This window comes from Caloenas nicobarica, chromosome 1, assembly GCF_036013445.1.
Source record: "Caloenas nicobarica isolate bCalNic1 chromosome 1, bCalNic1.hap1, whole genome shotgun sequence".
Taxonomy (NCBI): Eukaryota; Metazoa; Chordata; class Aves; order Columbiformes; family Columbidae; genus Caloenas; species Caloenas nicobarica.
This window is the reverse complement of record NC_088245.1, coordinates 53770530-53790929: the sequence shown is the minus strand read 5'-3', so window position 1 is coordinate 53790929 and position 20400 is coordinate 53770530. Positions and strand designations below refer to the sequence as shown.

The 20400-nt window shown below is 39.1% G+C and overlaps 1 protein-coding gene across 2 annotated transcripts in view; it reads right to left on the bottom strand.

The window, feature by feature from the left end:
• Positions 1-20400, bottom strand: part of LIN7A (lin-7 homolog A, crumbs cell polarity complex component) — a 48055-nt gene that overhangs the window by 10874 nt on the left and 16781 nt on the right. For both annotated transcript variants that reach the window (XM_065649483.1, XM_065649492.1), the window contains exon 2: positions 16789-16907. In XM_065649483.1, coding sequence (XP_065505555.1) covers positions 16789-16907 — 119 coding nt within the window. The remainder of the gene's footprint in view (positions 1-16788; positions 16908-20400) is intronic.

The following is a 20400-nucleotide window of genomic DNA, read 5'->3' as shown; positions in this document are numbered from 1 at the left end:
TATTAGCCCAGACAGGACAGTGCCTCTCCCTCTTAAGACCATCTTTCATTAATGCTGTATTCATGCAATCACACAGTGAAGTGACCGCTAAGCTTGTGCATGCTTAGGTTTACAGAAACCATCAATCTGTGTTTCACATGACACTTTGCCAATTTAACTGTACATCTTCCAGCACGACTCCCTTCCCATCTCTAGCACATCATTTCCCCAAAACAGGACAGTTAGGTTCTATGTTATCAAAAACTGGTGTCTCCAGGCAACTGATTTGCATGCAGATGATCTGAACTGATTTGAGTAGTGTCTTAGCCTCCAACGAGGGCTTCTTTGTTCTTTGAATTTTCCTATGAACTAAAAATTTAGGAAACTGATGTTAAAAAAATATGCAAGTTGCTCAGCACACAGATGCTGAAGAAAGGAGGCGAAAATGAAATTTTGAAGGAAGGTCACAGTACTGGTTTCCATGAACCATAGCTAGGAATTGCAAAATGGCTGGCAGTCTGGTAGGTCAGACATGGACAATGGGTAAATCAACATTGCCAATATTTACAGCTTTCTGCCTGCTGTTTTTTTCTCGTATACACTCTTGGCCCTTTGTTCTCTACATTTGTCACACTCTTAGATGAAAAATATTAAAAAATGCTTTGATACTAGCCAGTTACTTTGAAAGCAAACTTATAAAAATATTTACGTATAACATATGGAATTTTTTTTTTGAAAGATAAAGGTGAATGCAAACAAACGACACATTTTATTTAATTTTCTTATAAAACCACCAAACCTAAACAAATGTTCCTATATGCCATTGATTTGCTATGGCCATTGTCTTAACCTACTTCATCAGGAATTTTGTCTTTCCATGTGCTTTATGTCTGAGGTTGCATTCCTCAGAGAGAACCTTTGCTGGTAAAGTACGTTGGCTTTTACAGCGACCTCTTTCTTAGGGTCCTTCAGGAGTGCAGATTCAATCTTGCTTTCCAAAACCTATTTACCTTTCACTGATTCGGTGATACTTTGGCAGGAACGCCAAAACTTCTCTCTCTGGTGATATAAATGTTACTTTGGCGGAGAAGGTGTCAGATCCTGTACTTAACTGTGGCATTGATAGGTAACACTTCCCCATTCCCCTGTCCTGATGACTCGCTATGCAGTACCATAATGATCTCTCTCTCCTCCCTAAGCCTGTTGTTATAAAACCCACACACTGATGAATATATTGCTACAAACACCTACCTGGAATTAAGATATGTGGCTCATTTCTGATCTCGGCGGACAGACGTAGCGCTAATCAAACACTCTTGAGGAGTAAAATGTTTGGTATGACTGATCCCCAAACCTTTTTTGAGGGATATCATACACAAGGGAAATGTGAAAAATGAAAGGAGATAACATATGAAATCCATTTTAGAGATCTAAAATATGCTAAACACTTTCAAAATACAGCAAAAAGATTATTTTTCTTGACTATTGTCAGCATGTAAGTCATTCTAGGACTTAATTCAGAAAAGCTTGGGCCAGTGAAGAAAACTGAGATAAGGGGAGCACACCAAAAAGTTTCCTGCTTTCCTTATTTGAAATGAAATCTTGCTTCCATTGGTAAAATTGACATTGACTTCAGTAGAGGTCAGGATTTTGCCCTTAATTTTTAAAATACGGAAAAAGAAAGCTCTTTTATAGCCTCTAAAGGATCTCTGGTTTGTTCTGTCTTTGTACTGGATTATGCCATCATAAAAACATGTTGAGTCTACGTGCTCAGCATTATCCTGCACAGATCAGTTCCAAGTTTATTGTGTTATGTCGTAGGACATATTCTTATATAATTACAAGAACAACTACTACATTATATAAGAAGGATACTGTGTACTGCAGTAATGAATCATTTAATACCTGTTACTTCAAAACCCATTCTGCATTGAACCACTGACGATGCTGTATTTTCTTGATATCTGCAGGTCTCCCATTCTCTTAAAGCATAAGAGCTGATTGTACATATTGGTTTTGCTTGCACAGCTATAAATGCTGTGGCTGGCTATAACGTCTAAAAGCATATATTTGATCATTGAACTATTATGACATTAAATAGTTTTGAAAACGGGTCACAATATTTCAAATATAAGAACAGTTACTAAGGAATTCTTTAAAATATTAATTACCGAGGTAGAATATCACAAAGGTGAGCTGATAATGATACATTCATGTGATTACTGGCTAGGTTTGATGTCATGTAGCTCCATATTGTCTGCATCCTACCAGTATGTAGCTAGTAGGCTTACTAATATCCAGTATCCTGGTAACTAATTTGTATACTGGTGAAAGAACAAACTCCCTAGTGTGTGATCAAACTAGTATGTTAAAAAAGAATCAACCAACTCAAAAACTTCTGAAAACCACAATCAATTATGTCATATAATCCTTGTGGTAATTCGTAAATTCTCAATGATAACGGATTCAAAATGGTGTTCTGCAAACAGTTATCAGTGATGAGAGTATCTGTAGCACAATTTTCAGGAAAATAAGTCTTGCATGTCAAATCTCACTCTTTAGAATCAACAGATGCAATCAGTTTTGAATACCTGCTTGAGGCATTCATAAATCTAATTATACTATTGGACTGTAACATCACTTTCAATGTAATTTAAGAAGGATAAAACACACACCTACACGACTTGCTTTTTATTAAGTCGACTTAACAACCAAAACCAGATTAATTGTACCATCCCACCAAGCCCCTTAAACTCTTTGTAGGTTCAGATCTAATCATTGCTCATTCTAGCAACACACAAAAAGCACACCGAAGTCCATAAATAATCATTGTTTGCCTGTAGTCACACTAACCTCTTTATCTATGCTGTTCTCAGTAACACTTTACCCATGTTTTGTGCACAGCGAATCCATTCTGCTGCCTTTTCTGTGTGCACCCAACAGATAAACTGAAAATGCTCTTTGTTCTCAAACTAAATAAGGTAGCATTTAAATCCACCCAGAGTAGAAGACACATTTTTGTTCAATCCACTATACATGACAAGTAATTGAAATGTTTTTATAAAATCCTTCCTTTCAGTACCTACTGTTATCTGTACATCTGATTACATTTTTAGCATACAGTGATTCTCCTGTACCTAACAATGTCATCCTTAAGATGTCCTTATAAGACCTTCTGTAGATTTCTTTATTTGGACAAAATATCATTCAGTACAGAAGAAAAAGGTGCAGAATTTAATTACAGGTATTTGAAAAGCTCCGTTTGGATATCTATTAATACTAAAGAAGTCTTTTAAAACAGTGACCTCTGTTGACCATGAAAGATGAATAATTTCAAAAGACATCATTGTGTAACATGAATGTACTGAAGAAAGACAATTAACATATCACAGAGTCACAGCCTGGTTGAGGTTGGAAGTGATCTCTGGAGGGCATCTTGTCCAACTCCTCCGCTCAAGCAGGGCCACCTAGAGCCAGCTGCCCAGGGCAGTATCTATATGGTTACTATATGTTACCAATTTGAAAAAAAGCTGCCTATCTGTTTTCATATGCACAGCTATTTCTTTTTAGAGTGTCTAAAAGACTACATGGGTGTTCAGTAATATTTGCTGGCAGAGTCCATACACAATCTGATGGTCTAGTGCCTACGGAAAAAAGATTCCACGATTCATTTATAACAGAGATTAAATTACAGGTGAAAAGTCAGTGTTTCAAGACACAAAGCTGCAGCTGTAAGGTAAATGATAATGTTTCAGATAATTTTCCCTCACAGCAATTTCTACCAAGATTGTTAGTGTTTGCATGGTGAACATTCATGGGGCAGAAGTGTGCTACAGACGGGTTTGTTCACACAGCTCTCATTTGTTCTTTGGAGCCTGACGCACTCGGCTTCGTTTTCCCTTTCCTGTGGTGCAGAGAATACAACACTCCTATCAAGAAATACTCCTGAAAGCACGAATATAGATCTCAGACTTCTTCAGCTTCTGCAGGTAGTCTCCTCAGACACCATCATCTGAAGTTCTTCTCCCACAGTATGCAAAAAGCACAAAAAGAGTGAGGGAGGAAAATTACAACTAGAAAATTTGAACTTGGAAGTGAATCCTCCTTTTACTCCCAGCAGGAGCTGTAGTGAGTCAGATGCAGCAGGTATTACTGCTATGATGATGGTCCTCTGCCCCACACATTTGGCCGGGAGGCAAAGCAGCTGGTTTAGCGTTACTGAAGCACGGGAATGGGTACCTTACAGGCACTTTAGGAGCTACCTTCTTAACAAAAATTGCTCCACATGAACTGAAAACAAAGCAGCACATACTGTGCTGGCCTATTTAAGGCAATGCGAAGCTTTAGAAGGAGGTCCAGGAATAACAGTGCACTTAGCAGCCTATTTCATGAAAGTGGCCAGAAGCAGCATTCTGTTTACAACCTAAATGATGCAGCATCTTTTCTACTGAATTCTTCAAGTTACGATTTAATTAAACAGATTTTGTTCCATTAGCTTCTGTAAGAGGCATTCAATGCTTCCTCCCCTGATGAAATAATACATAATTCTAAGTGCAACTGTACCTAGTGATAATGATGCTCAATAGACGTGAAGGCAACTTGGTCTAAACATCAGAAGGGAAGAGGTGTGAGGCAAAAATGATTTTACAGCAATGAACAAATGCTCAAAAAAACCCCACAAACAAAACCCAAGGCAGAGTATATTGCAATTTAAACTTGTGAAGTAGCAGGCCCAGACAAACTTTTCTGAGATTTGTAAGTGAGGAGGCAACCTTTTTGAAAATGTTGGGGATTTCACAGCACGAGATAACACATGTAAGAAGTAGTAAGCAGCTGTGTTTTCACAGTGTTTGCAGTATGATAATACATAAAAAGACATAAAACTCTTCCTTCAAGAAGTCACGACCTGAGTGAGTGCCATAGGTAAGCAGGTTAAAGGGTGGAATGAAGCAGCAACCTGCAAAGTGATTGGTAAGTGGTGTTTAGCACATACATTGGAATCATGTGGATTTAGTTTCTTTTGTTTTTCTCCATATTTTTTATTGCTTCTATGTAGAAGAGGATTGTGTATCTATTTTTGGAAGAAGCCTTCCAAGGAAGGGAAGACAGGAGCCTGATAGACAGTACAGAGAGAAGAGTTAGTGTGCAAATAACCAATGCAAGGAAGACATAATTGGTTTCCTTGCACTTATGCAGTCATGTCAGTGGAGCAGTAGACATGTGTGCATCCTTGCAGAACTGAGGCTAAGCTATAAAAGAGAAATTATTATTTACTTACACCTCAGTATGATGCTTCTGCCATCAACTACGCTGAATCCCTGTCTTCCTAATTGCCTTCCTATGTTCAGAAGGATGAAGTAAGTATTTCTCCCTTCTAAGACGTCAAGTGAAACGGAATATCTCAATCAGTCTTTTACCATGGTGAGAAGAGCTCACGTCTGTGTGTATGTGCTTTATTCAGCACAGCTGCTGGCCTCTGTCCTCCTCTCTTCCCCAAATCTGCAGCAGATTCTCAGACCTTCAGCCTCCTGATCTAAGAGGCGAGACCCACATATCACTGATTTGGTGTGCATGGGCCAGTCCTTGGGGCAGGAGGACGCCTGCTCTTGTGACAGGGAGAAGTTACGGTGCAAAGGTGCACTGGAGAGCTGCTGATCTCCACCACCGTGCCTGTGGATGCCTTGTTTCTGAGGGCAAACTTCCACCTGCAGCAAAACCAGTTGTGTCTTTTTTCCCCCTCTACTTTGGTTTCATAATTTTTACCTCTTCGCATTCTGTTTGGCATTTTTCCTTCCCCACAACCTCTTGCCAGTATTTTTCATTCTTAATCCAATACATATATTCTATCAAGGGGAATGCACTGGTTGGTACGCTTGGACCCTCCAGAGCTGTACTTCAGTAATCAATTCAGATCATACTTCTACCACACCAACAGGCAAGAATATTTTAAATGCTACAAAGATCAGGAGGGAACCTCATCACTTTTAACCTCTTTTACACCATAAACCATGGAACCTCATCTGGTAATTTCTGCACCCGTCATAATTTTTGCTTGAACTACAGAGTCTTTAGAAAGTTCCCTGAATTTCAAGACTCCAGCTTGTTTAGGAAATTGGTCAACTGGCTAATAGCATTTCCATTAAAAATGGATTACTTCTAAGCTAAATTTGTCCAATTTTGAGTTATAACTGTTGGATGTTATTGGGTCTTTTTCATCTCTTTTGGTAATCTTTCCTTCTGCTCCACTGAAGTATTTGAAGGTCTTTGTCTTATTTTGGACACTTATGCCCTTTATGATAACAGGTTTGTTGAGATTTCAAACAGTATTTGCTTTTCTACAAAACCGATTTAATTGTCCATTTAAGATGACACCTGAACAGATGAGCAATTAAAAGAAGGAAAACAAGTCAAACACGACCAGCAGCATATGTAAGTAGCATGGAGGTATGCAGCTTACCAGACCTCCCTTCTTCTTCCATAATGACTTTTTACCTCTGTAACCTGACTCAAGCTCAAAACCAACGTAATGAAATGCTTCCATTCATCCATAACCCCATGATAGCTCAAGGGAAATGGAAAATCTCTATTGATGGTGTGTTTAGCTTTAGTTTTGTATCTCTTGAATATCAAGTGGCATTTCTGGCTTTGTGCTTGTGTTCTGCTTTTTAAAATTCTTATGTGATAAGCATGCTCAGGAAAGCATGGCTACATCATAAAAGCATGTTTTTTTCCACCAGAGCTACAGCTTCTAGCTAAGATACTGTATGAAACGCGGTCTTACATCATAGTCTAGAAGACAGTAGTTCCACAGGGAAGTTGAAAGCAGGCTGATTCGCTTTTCTATCTATCAAGTTGACTTAGGAAAAAATTAACATTGTTTTTTCATGATGTTAATAGCTACTTTTACCTTCAGTAGTTAATTAAAAAAAAATTGGGAAGGGACTATTCTGAATGACTGAAGAGAACTGGAGAAGATTGTCAGTCTAAATCATAGTCCTTGCAAGGGACGTGGACAACCTCAGAAAACCACCAGCTGTGGAAGAACACCATAGATGCCACGTATACACACCACAACTTCAAGATTAGAATAAATTTGGATTCTTCTCAAACAAGATTGAACGAATAAATCACAAAGGCCCATTTTGTTATAGGCCTGTGCCATGTTTGATTAATGCTGACGGAAGCAGAATTAGGCAGTCCCAAACCCACGGTCACAGTGTATATACTGTACATTGTGTCTCCATTCTGCCCCTGAGAGCAAGCTGACAAAAAAAGTCTTTCATCAATGTCAAAAGGACAAATCAATGGACACCTGTGAGTACAGTGAGGTTGAAATGGTTAAAACGTGCGCTTGAGAGGAATGTATATGATACATTATAGGGCCTACTGGAAGTACCAGAAAGTCTGTATTACATAAACTATTTCCTGCAGCTACTGAATTTGGACAACTCGTAGAAAAAGCTGCTTTGTAACGACTAGTCTGTATTAGTAAGCTATTTATATCCGACAGAATGTGGTCATGCAAGGTTGCTGGGATTCTGCATATTTTTACATGATGAGCTTTCATTAGCCCGTGCGCAGTTACATGTTTGCATCGGGAAAACTGCTGGTGTCTGTATTTTCAAAACTACACATCTGTATCATTTTCACAACTGTCACAACAATCTCTTTCTGTGAAGTAACACTGCATGGATGTTGCCACAAGCAGCTGGGATGCTAGCCCATTAAAAAGCTCAAACCTGTAAATGAAACTCAATCTTATTTAACAACCTGAGGAGATCAGTTAGTTTTAATTTCAGAACATGTGGAAGAAATATTATGAATGTTGTCTTTTACATTTTCATAGGGGATATTTTATTTAAAAGTTTCCTTCTTTGGGGGGACAGGGTTATGGAGGAAACGAGGTCAGTTTTACCAAAGCGAAAAAAACGATCCGAATCTTGATGCATTATTAAGCTCTCCTTAGGCAGCAGGAAAAAAACAGCACAGGCCTGAAACATTGTTAAAGATGAATTAAGTATAATCACTATGAGGGTATAATATTTTAATTCAGGGTGGAACATTTCATGCAGGCTCCAGTCGATATTACTCGATCTGTGTTGACAGTGTCTGTGTTGCTGTCTGAAAGCTGAACCAAGTTTTGATCCCTGAGTTCTTGCCATATGAGGCTGCACCTGTCCAAGAAACAACCCAACAGGGGTCACAGGCTGGGGCCAGAATCTCTTTCCTCCCTTCTGCGTGAGCAGAAGAACACAGCAGATGTACCAGGAAATGCATGCGGTCACATCCTCTGCACAGATTGGATGAGTCAGTTGAAACAGTCCTGGCGCTGCTGTCAGGACACACAAGACCGCCGTGTGCCCCCTCTTCTTCCCTCCAGTGTCGGTTCTGTCTGGAAACATCACTCTGACACTGTAAAGTCAATAGGAAGTTGCTTCGCACCCTCTTAAGGATAATGAAAAATCGACTTTTATTTGCAAATAAAAATTACTTGTATAAGGAACAACAAATAAAAAAAGTTTGGGTTATTTTGTTTATTTCATGTCCCTTACATACTGATCTATACTTTGCTCTAGGTCAATGCAAACTATGATTGGGCGTCTTTGAATACAACGTTATAGCTGTCTCAGAAATTGTATGTTTTGCAATCACCAAACCTTAGCAAAATACTGTCCCAGAAGTCTCTTTTGCTGCTTCTACTGCAATATACTGGGACCAAAAGAAACAGCAACATGTGTCATTAGTTAATTCTCATAAGACCACTTGTAATTCACAGCTTATAACTTAAAACTCTCTCTTTTAGACCTCACTGCCAGTTACTTTTGAGTTCAAAAATACGCCAAGCATTAATAAGCACTAATTTCCTCCACTTTATCAGTAAGTCTTTATATGCTGTTGGGGCTACCATATGCAAGAGCCACATTCCAAACTTTAAAAGATTTGGCAAAACCTTGCCAAAATCAGCACCTGGGTGAAACATGACCTAACCTGAGCCCATCATGCAAATTCATCTCAAGTGTTCGTATCAAGCTGAAAAAGCAGGGAGAAGGAAGGGAACTGCTGATGCTTATTGGTTTAAATACAAGCAAAAATGTAGCTAAATTGGAGTTTTAACACAGTTTTACAATTTCTTTTCTGCGGGCACCATTAAAAAATAGACATTGAGCAGCATTTCTCAGGAGTCTCTTCAGTGACATCAGTTAAGCAGAAGCAGGGCGGTACTGAGGCTCCGTCAAGGCAGAAACAGTGGTGCAGTGGCTTCCAACAACTTGTCAGTATAAATATTCCTCAGCAGTTCACCTGGCTGCTGCTTTCTCTCAAGAGGAAGAAGTAGGCTTGAGGTGAACTGCAGCAGAGGCTGTTCTGTTTATTCTTAAGAGTTTTATGTAACAAAATATGATACTGCAACTATAAACTAAAATCATCATGTGAGGAAAACAAAAAAGGTGCTGAGATGCACTATCTGTGTTCCACTGGAGTTACCTTCTGCAGCACAGGCAACTGCAGCCCTGTGCAGAATTAAGAACATCACCTGAGCACCACTCACCAGAGGGTTTTAATAAATATGGTACAGCAAGCCAGATAAACTGCAATATGAACAAGACGCATCACGGCTTTGATTCTATACCTTGCAGGACTCTTGCAGCACTAACATATTTATCTTTTGTGAAAGGCACAACAATCACACAAGCAGAACACAAATGTGAGTAGCTATATAGCCATCGGCCTACTCTGAAAATTGATCTTTAATCAAAACCAATGGGAGAACGCATAGATTAAAGACCAGCGATACGGTCTGGCCCCAGATTCTGGGGTACTACATCTGTGAAATCAATGAATTCAGCTCTAGGCAGCAAAAAAAAAAAGTGACAACAGCAGCTGCTTTAAATCTCCTGCAGTGAAGTCATGGAAGTCGTAGGGACTTAGTAAATGCACAGAGGCTTAATAATGCCTTCTCTCAGATAATGCTTGGCTGGCTTGGTAAATTCATATAATTGCCATTAATGAAGGCCCTCTGCTGAGTGACAAGGTAATAATTCCAAAAGTTCTCATTCACGCCATCCAGGGCTTGCAAGCAACAGAGTCATGCCTCTGTCTTTTATGGTAAAGTGGTAAATGAAACTTCATTGTTTTTCAAAATTTACGTAATTTCTGGTTACATTCACTCTAAAAAATAGCACGTATTTGAACACAGTGGGGTAATTCTAGAAAAAAAAATTCCTGTGTTGACTGATAACTTAAGCTTTTTGCTGAACTTTCTAAATGCCTAATATAGTCTGGTGCCAATACAAAAGGCAGGCATGCCATTTTTTTAAATTTGACTTTTTTTCTGCCCTAATTTACGTACATTACAAATCCTTCTCTCAACTCATCATTAATAGATACAGTACTTGTGGCCAGGAGAGGAAAAGCAAAACTCTGTGAAACATGAAAATATTATTACTTTGCCATACCATCATCTTTGAATGAAGTAATGCCTTTTCCAAACAGTGATTGAGGTACTGATTTAGTGGAAATTTTCATCATTATTTTATGTGGCATTTCATTGCTGGGACACTGGTAATGGAAAAGGGATGGAAAGGTACAGCAGAAGATTCTTGCAAATGCTACGCATGTGAAAATCTGAATGAATTTGGTCAATTTGCAAAATTCCGTATTTGCTGCTGCTTGAGTGCTACTGCTGAATTAATGGTGCAGTAATTCTGAATCGGCTACCTGGAATGACAGAACAAGATATAACAAGGTATCAGATGAGCCTAAGGAGAACTTGGCTTCCCAGCCAGTCTAATGGGGCATCATGCTAATATAACCATACCGCTTTTTTTTATGACCCGAGTTACAAATCTGAGCTAACTGATCTCGCTCTCTTTACTCACCTATTGCCCTTCTGTTTATTAATTGCCTTATTAGTAAGTCCAACACAGCACTTTTGCTTAATCCTGACCAACATGTCCATTTGCATGGGTAAATGTGACAGTAGGGGACTTTCGATGTCAGGCTTCCTGCTGAGCCTTAAGCACAGTTCCGTGCTGTGAATTATAGCAGGAAGTCTTCTCAATGCGTATATATATTTTTTTTTTCCAAAGTTGTATCTTATAATTTAAAAACTTCAAAAGCTGGGCTCACCCTGTGGAGATGAGAGACTGACTGAAATTGGATTTCTCCTCCTGTAACAAATATTCAGCTCTCAGTGAAAGAATGAGTAACATAGGGCAGGATTTGAACTCTGGGGCTGCCCTCAGTGCCAACCAAGAGCTTTTGTCATGGTAAACCTCTGCTTTTACAAGGAATGGGATTCATCAGGCAGAAAACAATAGAACTCTGCTTTCAGAGGCTAGGTCTGGGAGGTGGAGAAACAGCCTTATATTGCAAACTGAACAAACAAATGTTGAGGATTCTTGAAAAAAAACAAAACCAGGACTTCAAATGACTCCTACACTAAAATCCTAAATGAATGATTTTATTAAAAGAATTAATGAGAAGTTTCGCCTGAGTCCAGCTAATACTCAGATTGTTTTATTTAGTACAGCCCTTTAAAATGGAGTGAACCACTGAACTGGCATATCTGAAGCAAACAGCTAAGGGTTCCAGCCAGCCTCCTGCTGTCACACACTGTATCACAGTAAAGTAATGAACATCACAAAACTCAGCTTTCACCACCCAGTAGCCTCCTTCTGGTTCCCTAATATTGGCAAAGACATATATCAGGGTTAATAACAAAAAGCACAGGTTGGTACCTGGAGCAAATGACCAGATAATAACACACAGGATGTCAGCAGCACTGGGATTCCAGGTGTTCAGATTGTTAAGGCACAAAAATGAAAATTATTAATTAAAGGAAATCATTCCAATATACCAACTAGCCTTGTTGAACTATCTTACCCAGCAAATAGTGAAATTATGTTTTTTCTGTTATAGAACATAATCAAATATATCTCTAAAGTAACTGAGAGGAATCCAGAACTCATCAGAAATAGGTCAGTGTTCCGCTACTGCCGTTTTTTTGCCTGTAAGTCACTAGTGGTCTTTAAATGTCCAAGACGCTCTGTCCACAAGATAATTTTATACTAAATTTAAAAGTTTTAAGCTACCAAAGTAGAAACTGAAAACATGCTGTTTTTCACAGAAAACACGCTGTTCCACAGACTAATTTCATACAAAACACACAACAATAGAGTATTTTGTGTTGACTGCTCCTCCTTTTAAGAAATGATTGTCAGTGACCTAGTCTTGCAAAAGTGCTCTTCTGCGATGACCTGATACTTTGGCAGGAGTCATAAGATAACAGAGTGAAATAATGATTATTTGTGTGTGTGTGTTTGCCATGCCACATTTTTAAAAAGACTTCCTGACCTGTTTACTTTTGGTATTGATAAATGTTTCATGAGAGGTATTTACCATCAGATTTCCTTTTAAATAATATCCACACAGAAACCCATTAGATGTAATCTTGAAATGGAAAGTAGAGTAGTGAAGGAAGACTAGGAGGAAACCAAGATACATCTGAATTTTACATATTTAACATACAGAAACTTGAGAATCAATCTGAAAGAAAACTTCCACTCACTGGGAGATGCACGGGTTTATCAAGCCATGTTGTTACTCTCCTGGCGTTTCAGTACCAATTACCAGATGTTAACAGCAAATGAAATTCCCATAATCTAAGAAAGTATGCCACATTTTCTTGTTGATTATTCTCTGTGTTTTGCTCAACTGTTTTTTATACCTTCTGTGCCTACAGCTCTTCAAGGTTTCTTGCCAGACCAGAAATTCCCCTCATCTTACAGTTCTCATAACTGCCTTTTTACTGACTGAACAATTTGGGGTTTATGTTGTATGTGAATATACCTTCTCAGTAGTTCAATTCTGCATTCACTTTCATAGCCTTGCCCTTCATCTATTCCAGTAACCCCCCAGGAATCAGAAGACTATAACATAGCAACAGCTTTGAGCAAACAGCAAAAACACAAAGAAGGGTAAAGGACTTAATGATATAATGGACAAGATTCATGCATCTTTTGCAAGGTGATAAGGCTATACAAGGCTAATTAATCTTCATGTAGCTAGGGAGCTTTTGAAACAAGCCATTTAAAAACACAATTAAATTTTTTTTCAGAATTCAATTTTAATGTGACCAGATTTCAGTTAACTTGTTTTCTGGTCTAGGGGTCTTCAGGTGAAAAGGAAATACTGAGGCCATTGCGTACTTCAATTATTTCCATTATTTTCAGAGTTAATACGTATTCTTGCCTAGTGCCAGACAGAATATTTCAGTTGGTGGTACTTATATTTAGCTGAGTGAGAACCACTAATCACCATTTCCTGACATAGCATCCTAGAAAAATGCCAAAGTACTTCTATTTAAATTTCATTCACTCAGTCACTTTAAAAATATTTTAGTTCTACACAATATTAGTGCAGGGATTTGAACTGGTGGGTTGATTTACTAAATAAGTTCCCATAAATACAATTCATTACAGCTATTCGAAAGATTCCTACACATTAGACTTGAATGTATGTTATCTAATAAAATATCTTATACTTTTAAAGGCTAATTGATTGTAAAAGTGACCTCCTGCTTCTGTAGTTAAAGAATTCCTACTTGTAGAATGGACAAGTCACATTCAATCAATACTGTGTGGATTACAGAATCATAGAATAGAATCACAGAACCATTTCTGTTGGAAGAGACCCTCAGCATCATCGAGTCTAACTGTAACGTAACTCTAGCACTAAACCATGTCCCCAAGAACCTCGTCTAAACGCCTTTTAAACACCTCCAGGGATGGTGACTCCGCCACTTCCCTGGGCAGCCTGGTCCGATGACTGACAACGCTTCCTGTGAAGAATTTTTTCCTAATATGCAATCTAAACCTCCCCTGGCACAACTTGAGGCCACTTCCTCTTGTCCTACCACTTGCTACTTAGGAGAAGAAATAGTTTATCTTTGATGGTTTATCTTTGATCCTTTCACCTACACTCAGCCCAATACTGAGTTTCTCTGGAACATACTTCAACAATCAGTCTCACTGGGTAGTTAAGTGTCTGTAATTTCTGAGACTGGAAAAGAAAATTTTTATTATCCAAAGGTCCTCCATTATGGGGTTTATAGGATTACAGCCTTCACCTCTTTTACTAGATTTTCTGATGAAAGAAAATTAGGCTCAGATCTTGTGTTATGCAATGAACAGCACACGGCAGATCTGAATCTCTGCACACATAAAATAAGCTGCCTCTTCCAGAATTTGCATACTAATACAAAGCCTGTCACTGCTCCTCATCCCATTTTCATTACTCCTACCTACGGCTTCCCCCGGCTCTGCTTCACTGCTTTCTCCAGGAAGGCTCTTGTGTTCCAAACAACTCCCGCTTTTCTCGTTACTTCCAACTGACGGTCGTGCTTTCTCTTGTAAGGTCAATAACTTTTCTCCTCTACTCTATGTAGGTGCTGACAGGGGGAATTAAAAGCTAGTTGCCACACTCTCACATCTTGCACTTGGGATGAGAGAAAATAAACAATGGGAGGGAGCATTTGCAGGGAGATTTCTGCCTAGCCTTAGCTATCTCAAGCTCAAATATGCTCAGAAAAAAAACTGTGCTGTTCACTAAAATAGCAATCAGTCTTTCATAAACTCCAGTCTACACGAAGGATGTGCAAGAAGGGCATCCCTGATTAATGGCATGACCCAGCTCAGATACTCTCCAGTACCTTGCTGCAGTGCTTGGAGATGTCTAATAGTGTAATGTGATCAAAATGTTCCATGTCTTTCTTATTGCCTTTTTTTTTTTTAAATGGAAGAAACTATTTTCTGCAATTTTCCAACAGCTCTTCAACTGGGAGAGTTACAGTCTAAATATTTGCCAAGGGCCTAATGTAAGTAACTGAAAAGAGGAGCCACATGTTGAACAACCTTAAGTACTAGCAATGCGTGTGTCGGTTCTCCCACTCTTGCTAAGAAAAGATTTACATACAGAGTGGTGAATGGCATTAATTTTTGGGGGTGTAGAAATTTCTCTGATAGTGATATATTAGACATAGGTTATACTATATATATAAAATATTTGAAAAGAAAGAAATGTTTTTGTTTATGAAGTTGGTAGAACTGATCTAACTGTTCATTCATCATCACTCAATTCTTGTGTAACAACTAGCTCCAGGCTTCTTCAAGTGACTATTATTTGGTTGTAAGGATCTAACATTAATTAGACAGTCCGTCACGTGCAGCTTGTCTTTACACAACACTCTATGAAGACCTTTTGTGCCACTGAGATGATTTTGCCAAAATGTACCTTCAGTTTACTGAACTGAGAGGGCATTTCTCTAAGCCATCTTCCTACTTCCTAGGCTCTGTACCTGTTTCAACAAAGTTTGTGTTTGCTTCGCGTAAGACTGTTTTCCAGATATGAATATAAATTTGTAAGATTTCACTGATGATTCTGCAAAGACTGGAAATTGCCTTTAGCAATTGGAGTACCAGGCTCTGCTGTTAAAATAAAAAAAAACACCCACACAAAAAGCAAACATCAAACAAACAAAAACACCAAAAAAAGAAACAAAACCAAAACCCCCCCAACTTTTCAATGCTCTTTGGTCAATTAAAGAAGCATTTAGCTGGTTAACTGAAAGGACTAGTCAGAATATCAGCTTTTCAGAGCACATAGTGCCATTATTTATTGTTATGGAACACTATTTCCTTTAAAAAGCCTTGAAAACTGCCATTTAATTAAGTGGAAGCCTCTCTCTGTTTCTCACATTGAAGAATATATTCCATAAAACAAAGAGTGTGTTGCATTTTACTTATTAAACTAATGACTGCTCCTCTCTTCCTTCCTTCCAGCCACCCAGCAGTCCACTCAATCAATGCACTGCTGTTGCCTAGTTATCGGGAGTTCAGTCCTGCTACCATCAAGGGAACATTACGCTCCCCATTGATTTCAGCAAGGGAGGATTAGTTCCAGGCAGTAGATAGATAAACTGAAACAGAAGTCCTTACAGATTTTCTGCTGAAAAGATGTTGCCTTCATCAGGGCACTTAGAGCTGCATCTGCCTGGCAGGCTAACAGCACTCAGTTTAGTAGGTATGAAGTTTGACACAGTGTTGTATTAACTCCAAGAAACTTCTAACAGAGGTATTTGTAATTTAACTGCTTCAAAGATACTGCATGGAGGAAAGGAGGTGCTTCTTCTCTAGCTTGACTAGAAGAAAACGATCATCATTTGTCTACTGCTGGGCAGAGCTTAGGAAGGCCCTGATCATGGCTGGCAGGGTAATGATCGCAGTTCTCAGCAATCTGACACGGGTTTCTGACACGTGGAGCAAGGCCCACTGGGGCCTGACCACTGACTTCAACAGCAAGATTCCTGTCGGCTTCAGTTAACTTCAGTGCTTGCACCATTTGTCTCTCACTGCAATCTGATTTTATCAGCACATCCCTATCACACACCTGAGCTCAAAGGAGAGGCATTTAGGCTTGCACTGACCCAACTTGGCATGTCCCCATAGCCCAGCAGACTGCTGTACAGGTTAGCACAGACCTTGAAAAAGCATGAGCAGAATACTAAAGTACTAATTAATCACCCTTTCTCCTTAGCAAGGCTAATTGCCTCAGGCTTGATGCCTTGCTGACGCAACTGGTCTGTGTCTGCTTTTCAGTAACTTCAGCGTTCTGCATGGTAGCAGGCAAACACATCTCACATCCATCACCCTTTATACAAGGCATTAGTGCTTCTGCAGCACTGGAAGGCTAATATACTTTTCAGGAGAGAGATATTATTCTGATAAATAACTAAAAATCTCAATTCCATACCTCTCTGATAGCTGTACAAAACTCACTCTGCAGCACCTTCTTTAGGGACTGTAGCTTGTGTACTGGTACCTCTCCAGATTCTTGCAGTTTCTCCAGTAACTCAATTGCTCTTGCAACATCTGAATGGGGAAAGAACGGGGATACAGATCAGTATAAACAGTGACTAATAAGCGACTAAAAGTGGCACACTGATGGCCATTTTAAATTTAAAATCAGCTTTACTAACACATACTGTATTAATCTTGTGTTATACAAGCACTGCTGTTCAGAAATCCAAATCCCAAAGTACGGACAAACGGCGCATGTACATGGACAAATGACACACATAATGAGGTACATGCTTTGTTGCAAACATTCTTTGGAACAAAGCTACCAGTTCAAAGCAGCTAAACTGTATTAGCAGACCCAAAATATTTCTTACTTTCTGCATAAGAGAAAGTAGCACAGGAACAGGATGGTGCCTAGTTTCAGAAAGTCTGAAAGAATGAAGCTGAGTCCTTATGAAAGCACCCTCAGGATAACAACACCTGAGAAAAATATTTGATCTTTTCTTCTCATAAATCTAAATCTAAATATCAACTACAGATAAAATAAAGTCTTCTGAAGGCAAGTAATAGTCTGCTAGGGAAGAATAGAGTGTGCTAGAAAAGAGTAAATGTGTAAGGCTCTTGTCTAGGTCTCGCAAGACCTTATCTGCCACACAGAACCTGTGTGACCCATAGAAATACACAGAATAATATTTTTGGTGGCCTGAATTCTCCTTAAGCACCTGTGTACTATAAAGGGAAAGATCAAAGTGCCTCTGAAGAGGAGTCCAGAGGGCTTATGTGAGCAGCCATATTGAGTGGTGAGCAGCAATCTGGTCCAGCTGAACAGTGCTCATATGCTTACTCTCATAATATTTTTCCTAATATACACAGTTATTACTAAGATACATACAAAAAAAGAAAAAACCCAACCCTTGAGATGCCCAACAGTCCTTTATGGCTGGGGACACATGCGCAGAATAAATAGTGGCGAGTCTCATGGAGACGAGCCTAGTCAAGCAAGGGACACACTGACTTATGTGCAGGAGTGAACTAAGCAATACATATCCCAGTCTGTCTTCAGAACGAGAGCTTAAATACAGAGTTTTTTCCTCCTGTATCGTTTAATGTTACCTTGCAGCTTTTCCTGTAAATTTGTTGGTGTAGCTGAACGTGGCAATGCTGTTCTCTTGACTGTGTGGTCATTTTTGCATCCTCTACTGTCTTTTGCACAGCTGCCAGAGCCACTACTGGCCAGTTACACCACTCCACTAAAAATAGGTCTGTATCCTAGTGCTGAAATGAATGCATCGTACTAAATGATGAAACAATATTTGAGGCATTTTAATTCTGTGCTTTAACTGCACAAAAAAGAAATCAACACCCTTCCTCCAACTACACAACTCCATAATGACTACAATGGCTAGAAGCAACCTTATATAATTCTCCTTTCCGATGACAGCGATTGTACCGTTTGTGATTGGGAGATTATGCTAATTGAAACAGTTCTTACAATCCTTGGCTTGTAGCTGAGCTATACTGACCAGATGTCTTATACAACAAAGACTTGAGAAGTTCTCTGGCAGTAGAAAAGAGATGACAGTAGATGAGCTGCAATAGGAATAAAACCATAATCATATATTTGCATTTATAAGAAAATAATTATTATCCAGCTGCATCGGCGTTAGAAAAAGAGAAGATGACACCTCAAAAAATTTACAATTTAATAAAAAGAGGCAGGCAACTGGTCAGCATGGTAGGTCATGCCATAATAAATTAATACCTAAATAATTCTCAAGCTTTTTTATAGGTATCTGCCAAAAGACAGCTGTAAGTATGAGAGGAAGCACAGCAGAAAGCAGGCAGCGTTTCTTTCAGGATGTTTCCACTTACTGGGCTGTAGTTTGCATCTCAGAGCAGTAACTTTCAGATGAAACTAACCCTAAGCCTGTGTTCAAAGACTGCACCTGTGCTTTTGCTCCAAGAGTGCTTTAACTGCTAGTGGGCATCCAGTTCACGTCGCTGGATCACAGCTAGTCTGAAATAACCTCTGCACAATGCCCAAAACATGGATGTGAGGCCCTCACTACCACCTCTTGCTTTCCTGATCTGCCCGTTTCTCCACTCCACATGACACTGATAGAGACATAGCCTGTATCATTCAAAAGGCATCATCTGAGGGACAGAGAGACCTTGGTGTGATGGGAAAGAGGAGCCCCGGATTGATGAAACAGGTTTGTGAGCTGCATGTACAGAGACAGCAGTTGAAGCTGTATTTGTAAATAGAACAGAAGGCATGATGTGGAGGTGTACCAAGAAAGATCCCTCTAAAGCAATTAGTGATCTAAAGTGATAATCAGAAAGCAAAGAGGAGATCTGGGAGATAAGGCCACGGAAACTAAGAAAAAATGAGATTCTAAAAAGAAGAACATGATTGATGGCAGCTAATACCTGAAAGTGGATGGTTTTGAGATTTAAGAAGAGCTAAGTACACTCTTTAGCAAGAACCACTTCAATGGAGTGCAAAAGAATGGCAATGCATTAAATAAAATATGAGGCAACATGTTCTCAGTAATAATAACGTCACAATGATTTTCTAACAAAACTATCAAATCATTTACCTTGGAATTTTTCTTTTAATGTCTGTATCTGACACCCAAGACTTGCAGTTAGCTAAATATTACGCAGCTCACACTCCCCAGCTATTAGTACCAGTTGGTACAACCTGATATGTCAGATAGCACAAAGCAATTAGACGATTTACTCTGAAGAAACTTCAACAGTCTACTGTAACACATCAGATAAGACCTCTGAAATTCATGTGACACATGATAGCTATTCAGATATTCCACATCAGACTGGGAGCTTTTCCAGCGCCAGTCCAAGTAGGTTTTGAACTATCTTACCCTCTCACCAGACATACTTGCGGAAGGTCAGAGCCACAGATGACAGATTAGTTCCTATTCTGCAGTTGCTTAGAAGTTTCACCACCACACCTGAAAATTCTGTGAATCACCCCACATTTGCTACGGTCCTGAACTAAATTATATTCAATGAAAAATTCGAACTGATTGGGAAATCTGTTCTGATCCAGAAGGAAACATAAACAGCTATAGGTACATTAATCAATGGAAAAGAATTAAGTACAGGTCTAAACATTTCCCTAGGGCATGGACCAGACTTTACGTTATAATTAAACACTGCTAAAGTGATGAGTGTTGCAACAGAAAAGATAAATTCATCTTCTTGTTGAAAATTATAGCGTGGGTGATTAGTCTGTAGTCTCATAGGCAAAACTCGACACTAAGTTGTCATTTGCCAATACCAGATTACTTAACTTTGTGATTAAGAAGTGGTTAGGGGTAAAGAAAAAGCAGAATATCGCAAGAACGTCCTGATTTTCCACACCTCCAAATTCATCCAATGTGCTAAAATGCATGAATGCTGTTGCCCAAGTTCTTGCTTTGATTTATTATTCACCTGTCATATCTCTTAACAGTAAGCAGTATCTTGTCACAATTAGGCCCATTGCTTGCTCCGTTTGGCAATGACTTGTGGGATATTGCTCACAGTAGAGAGAATATAG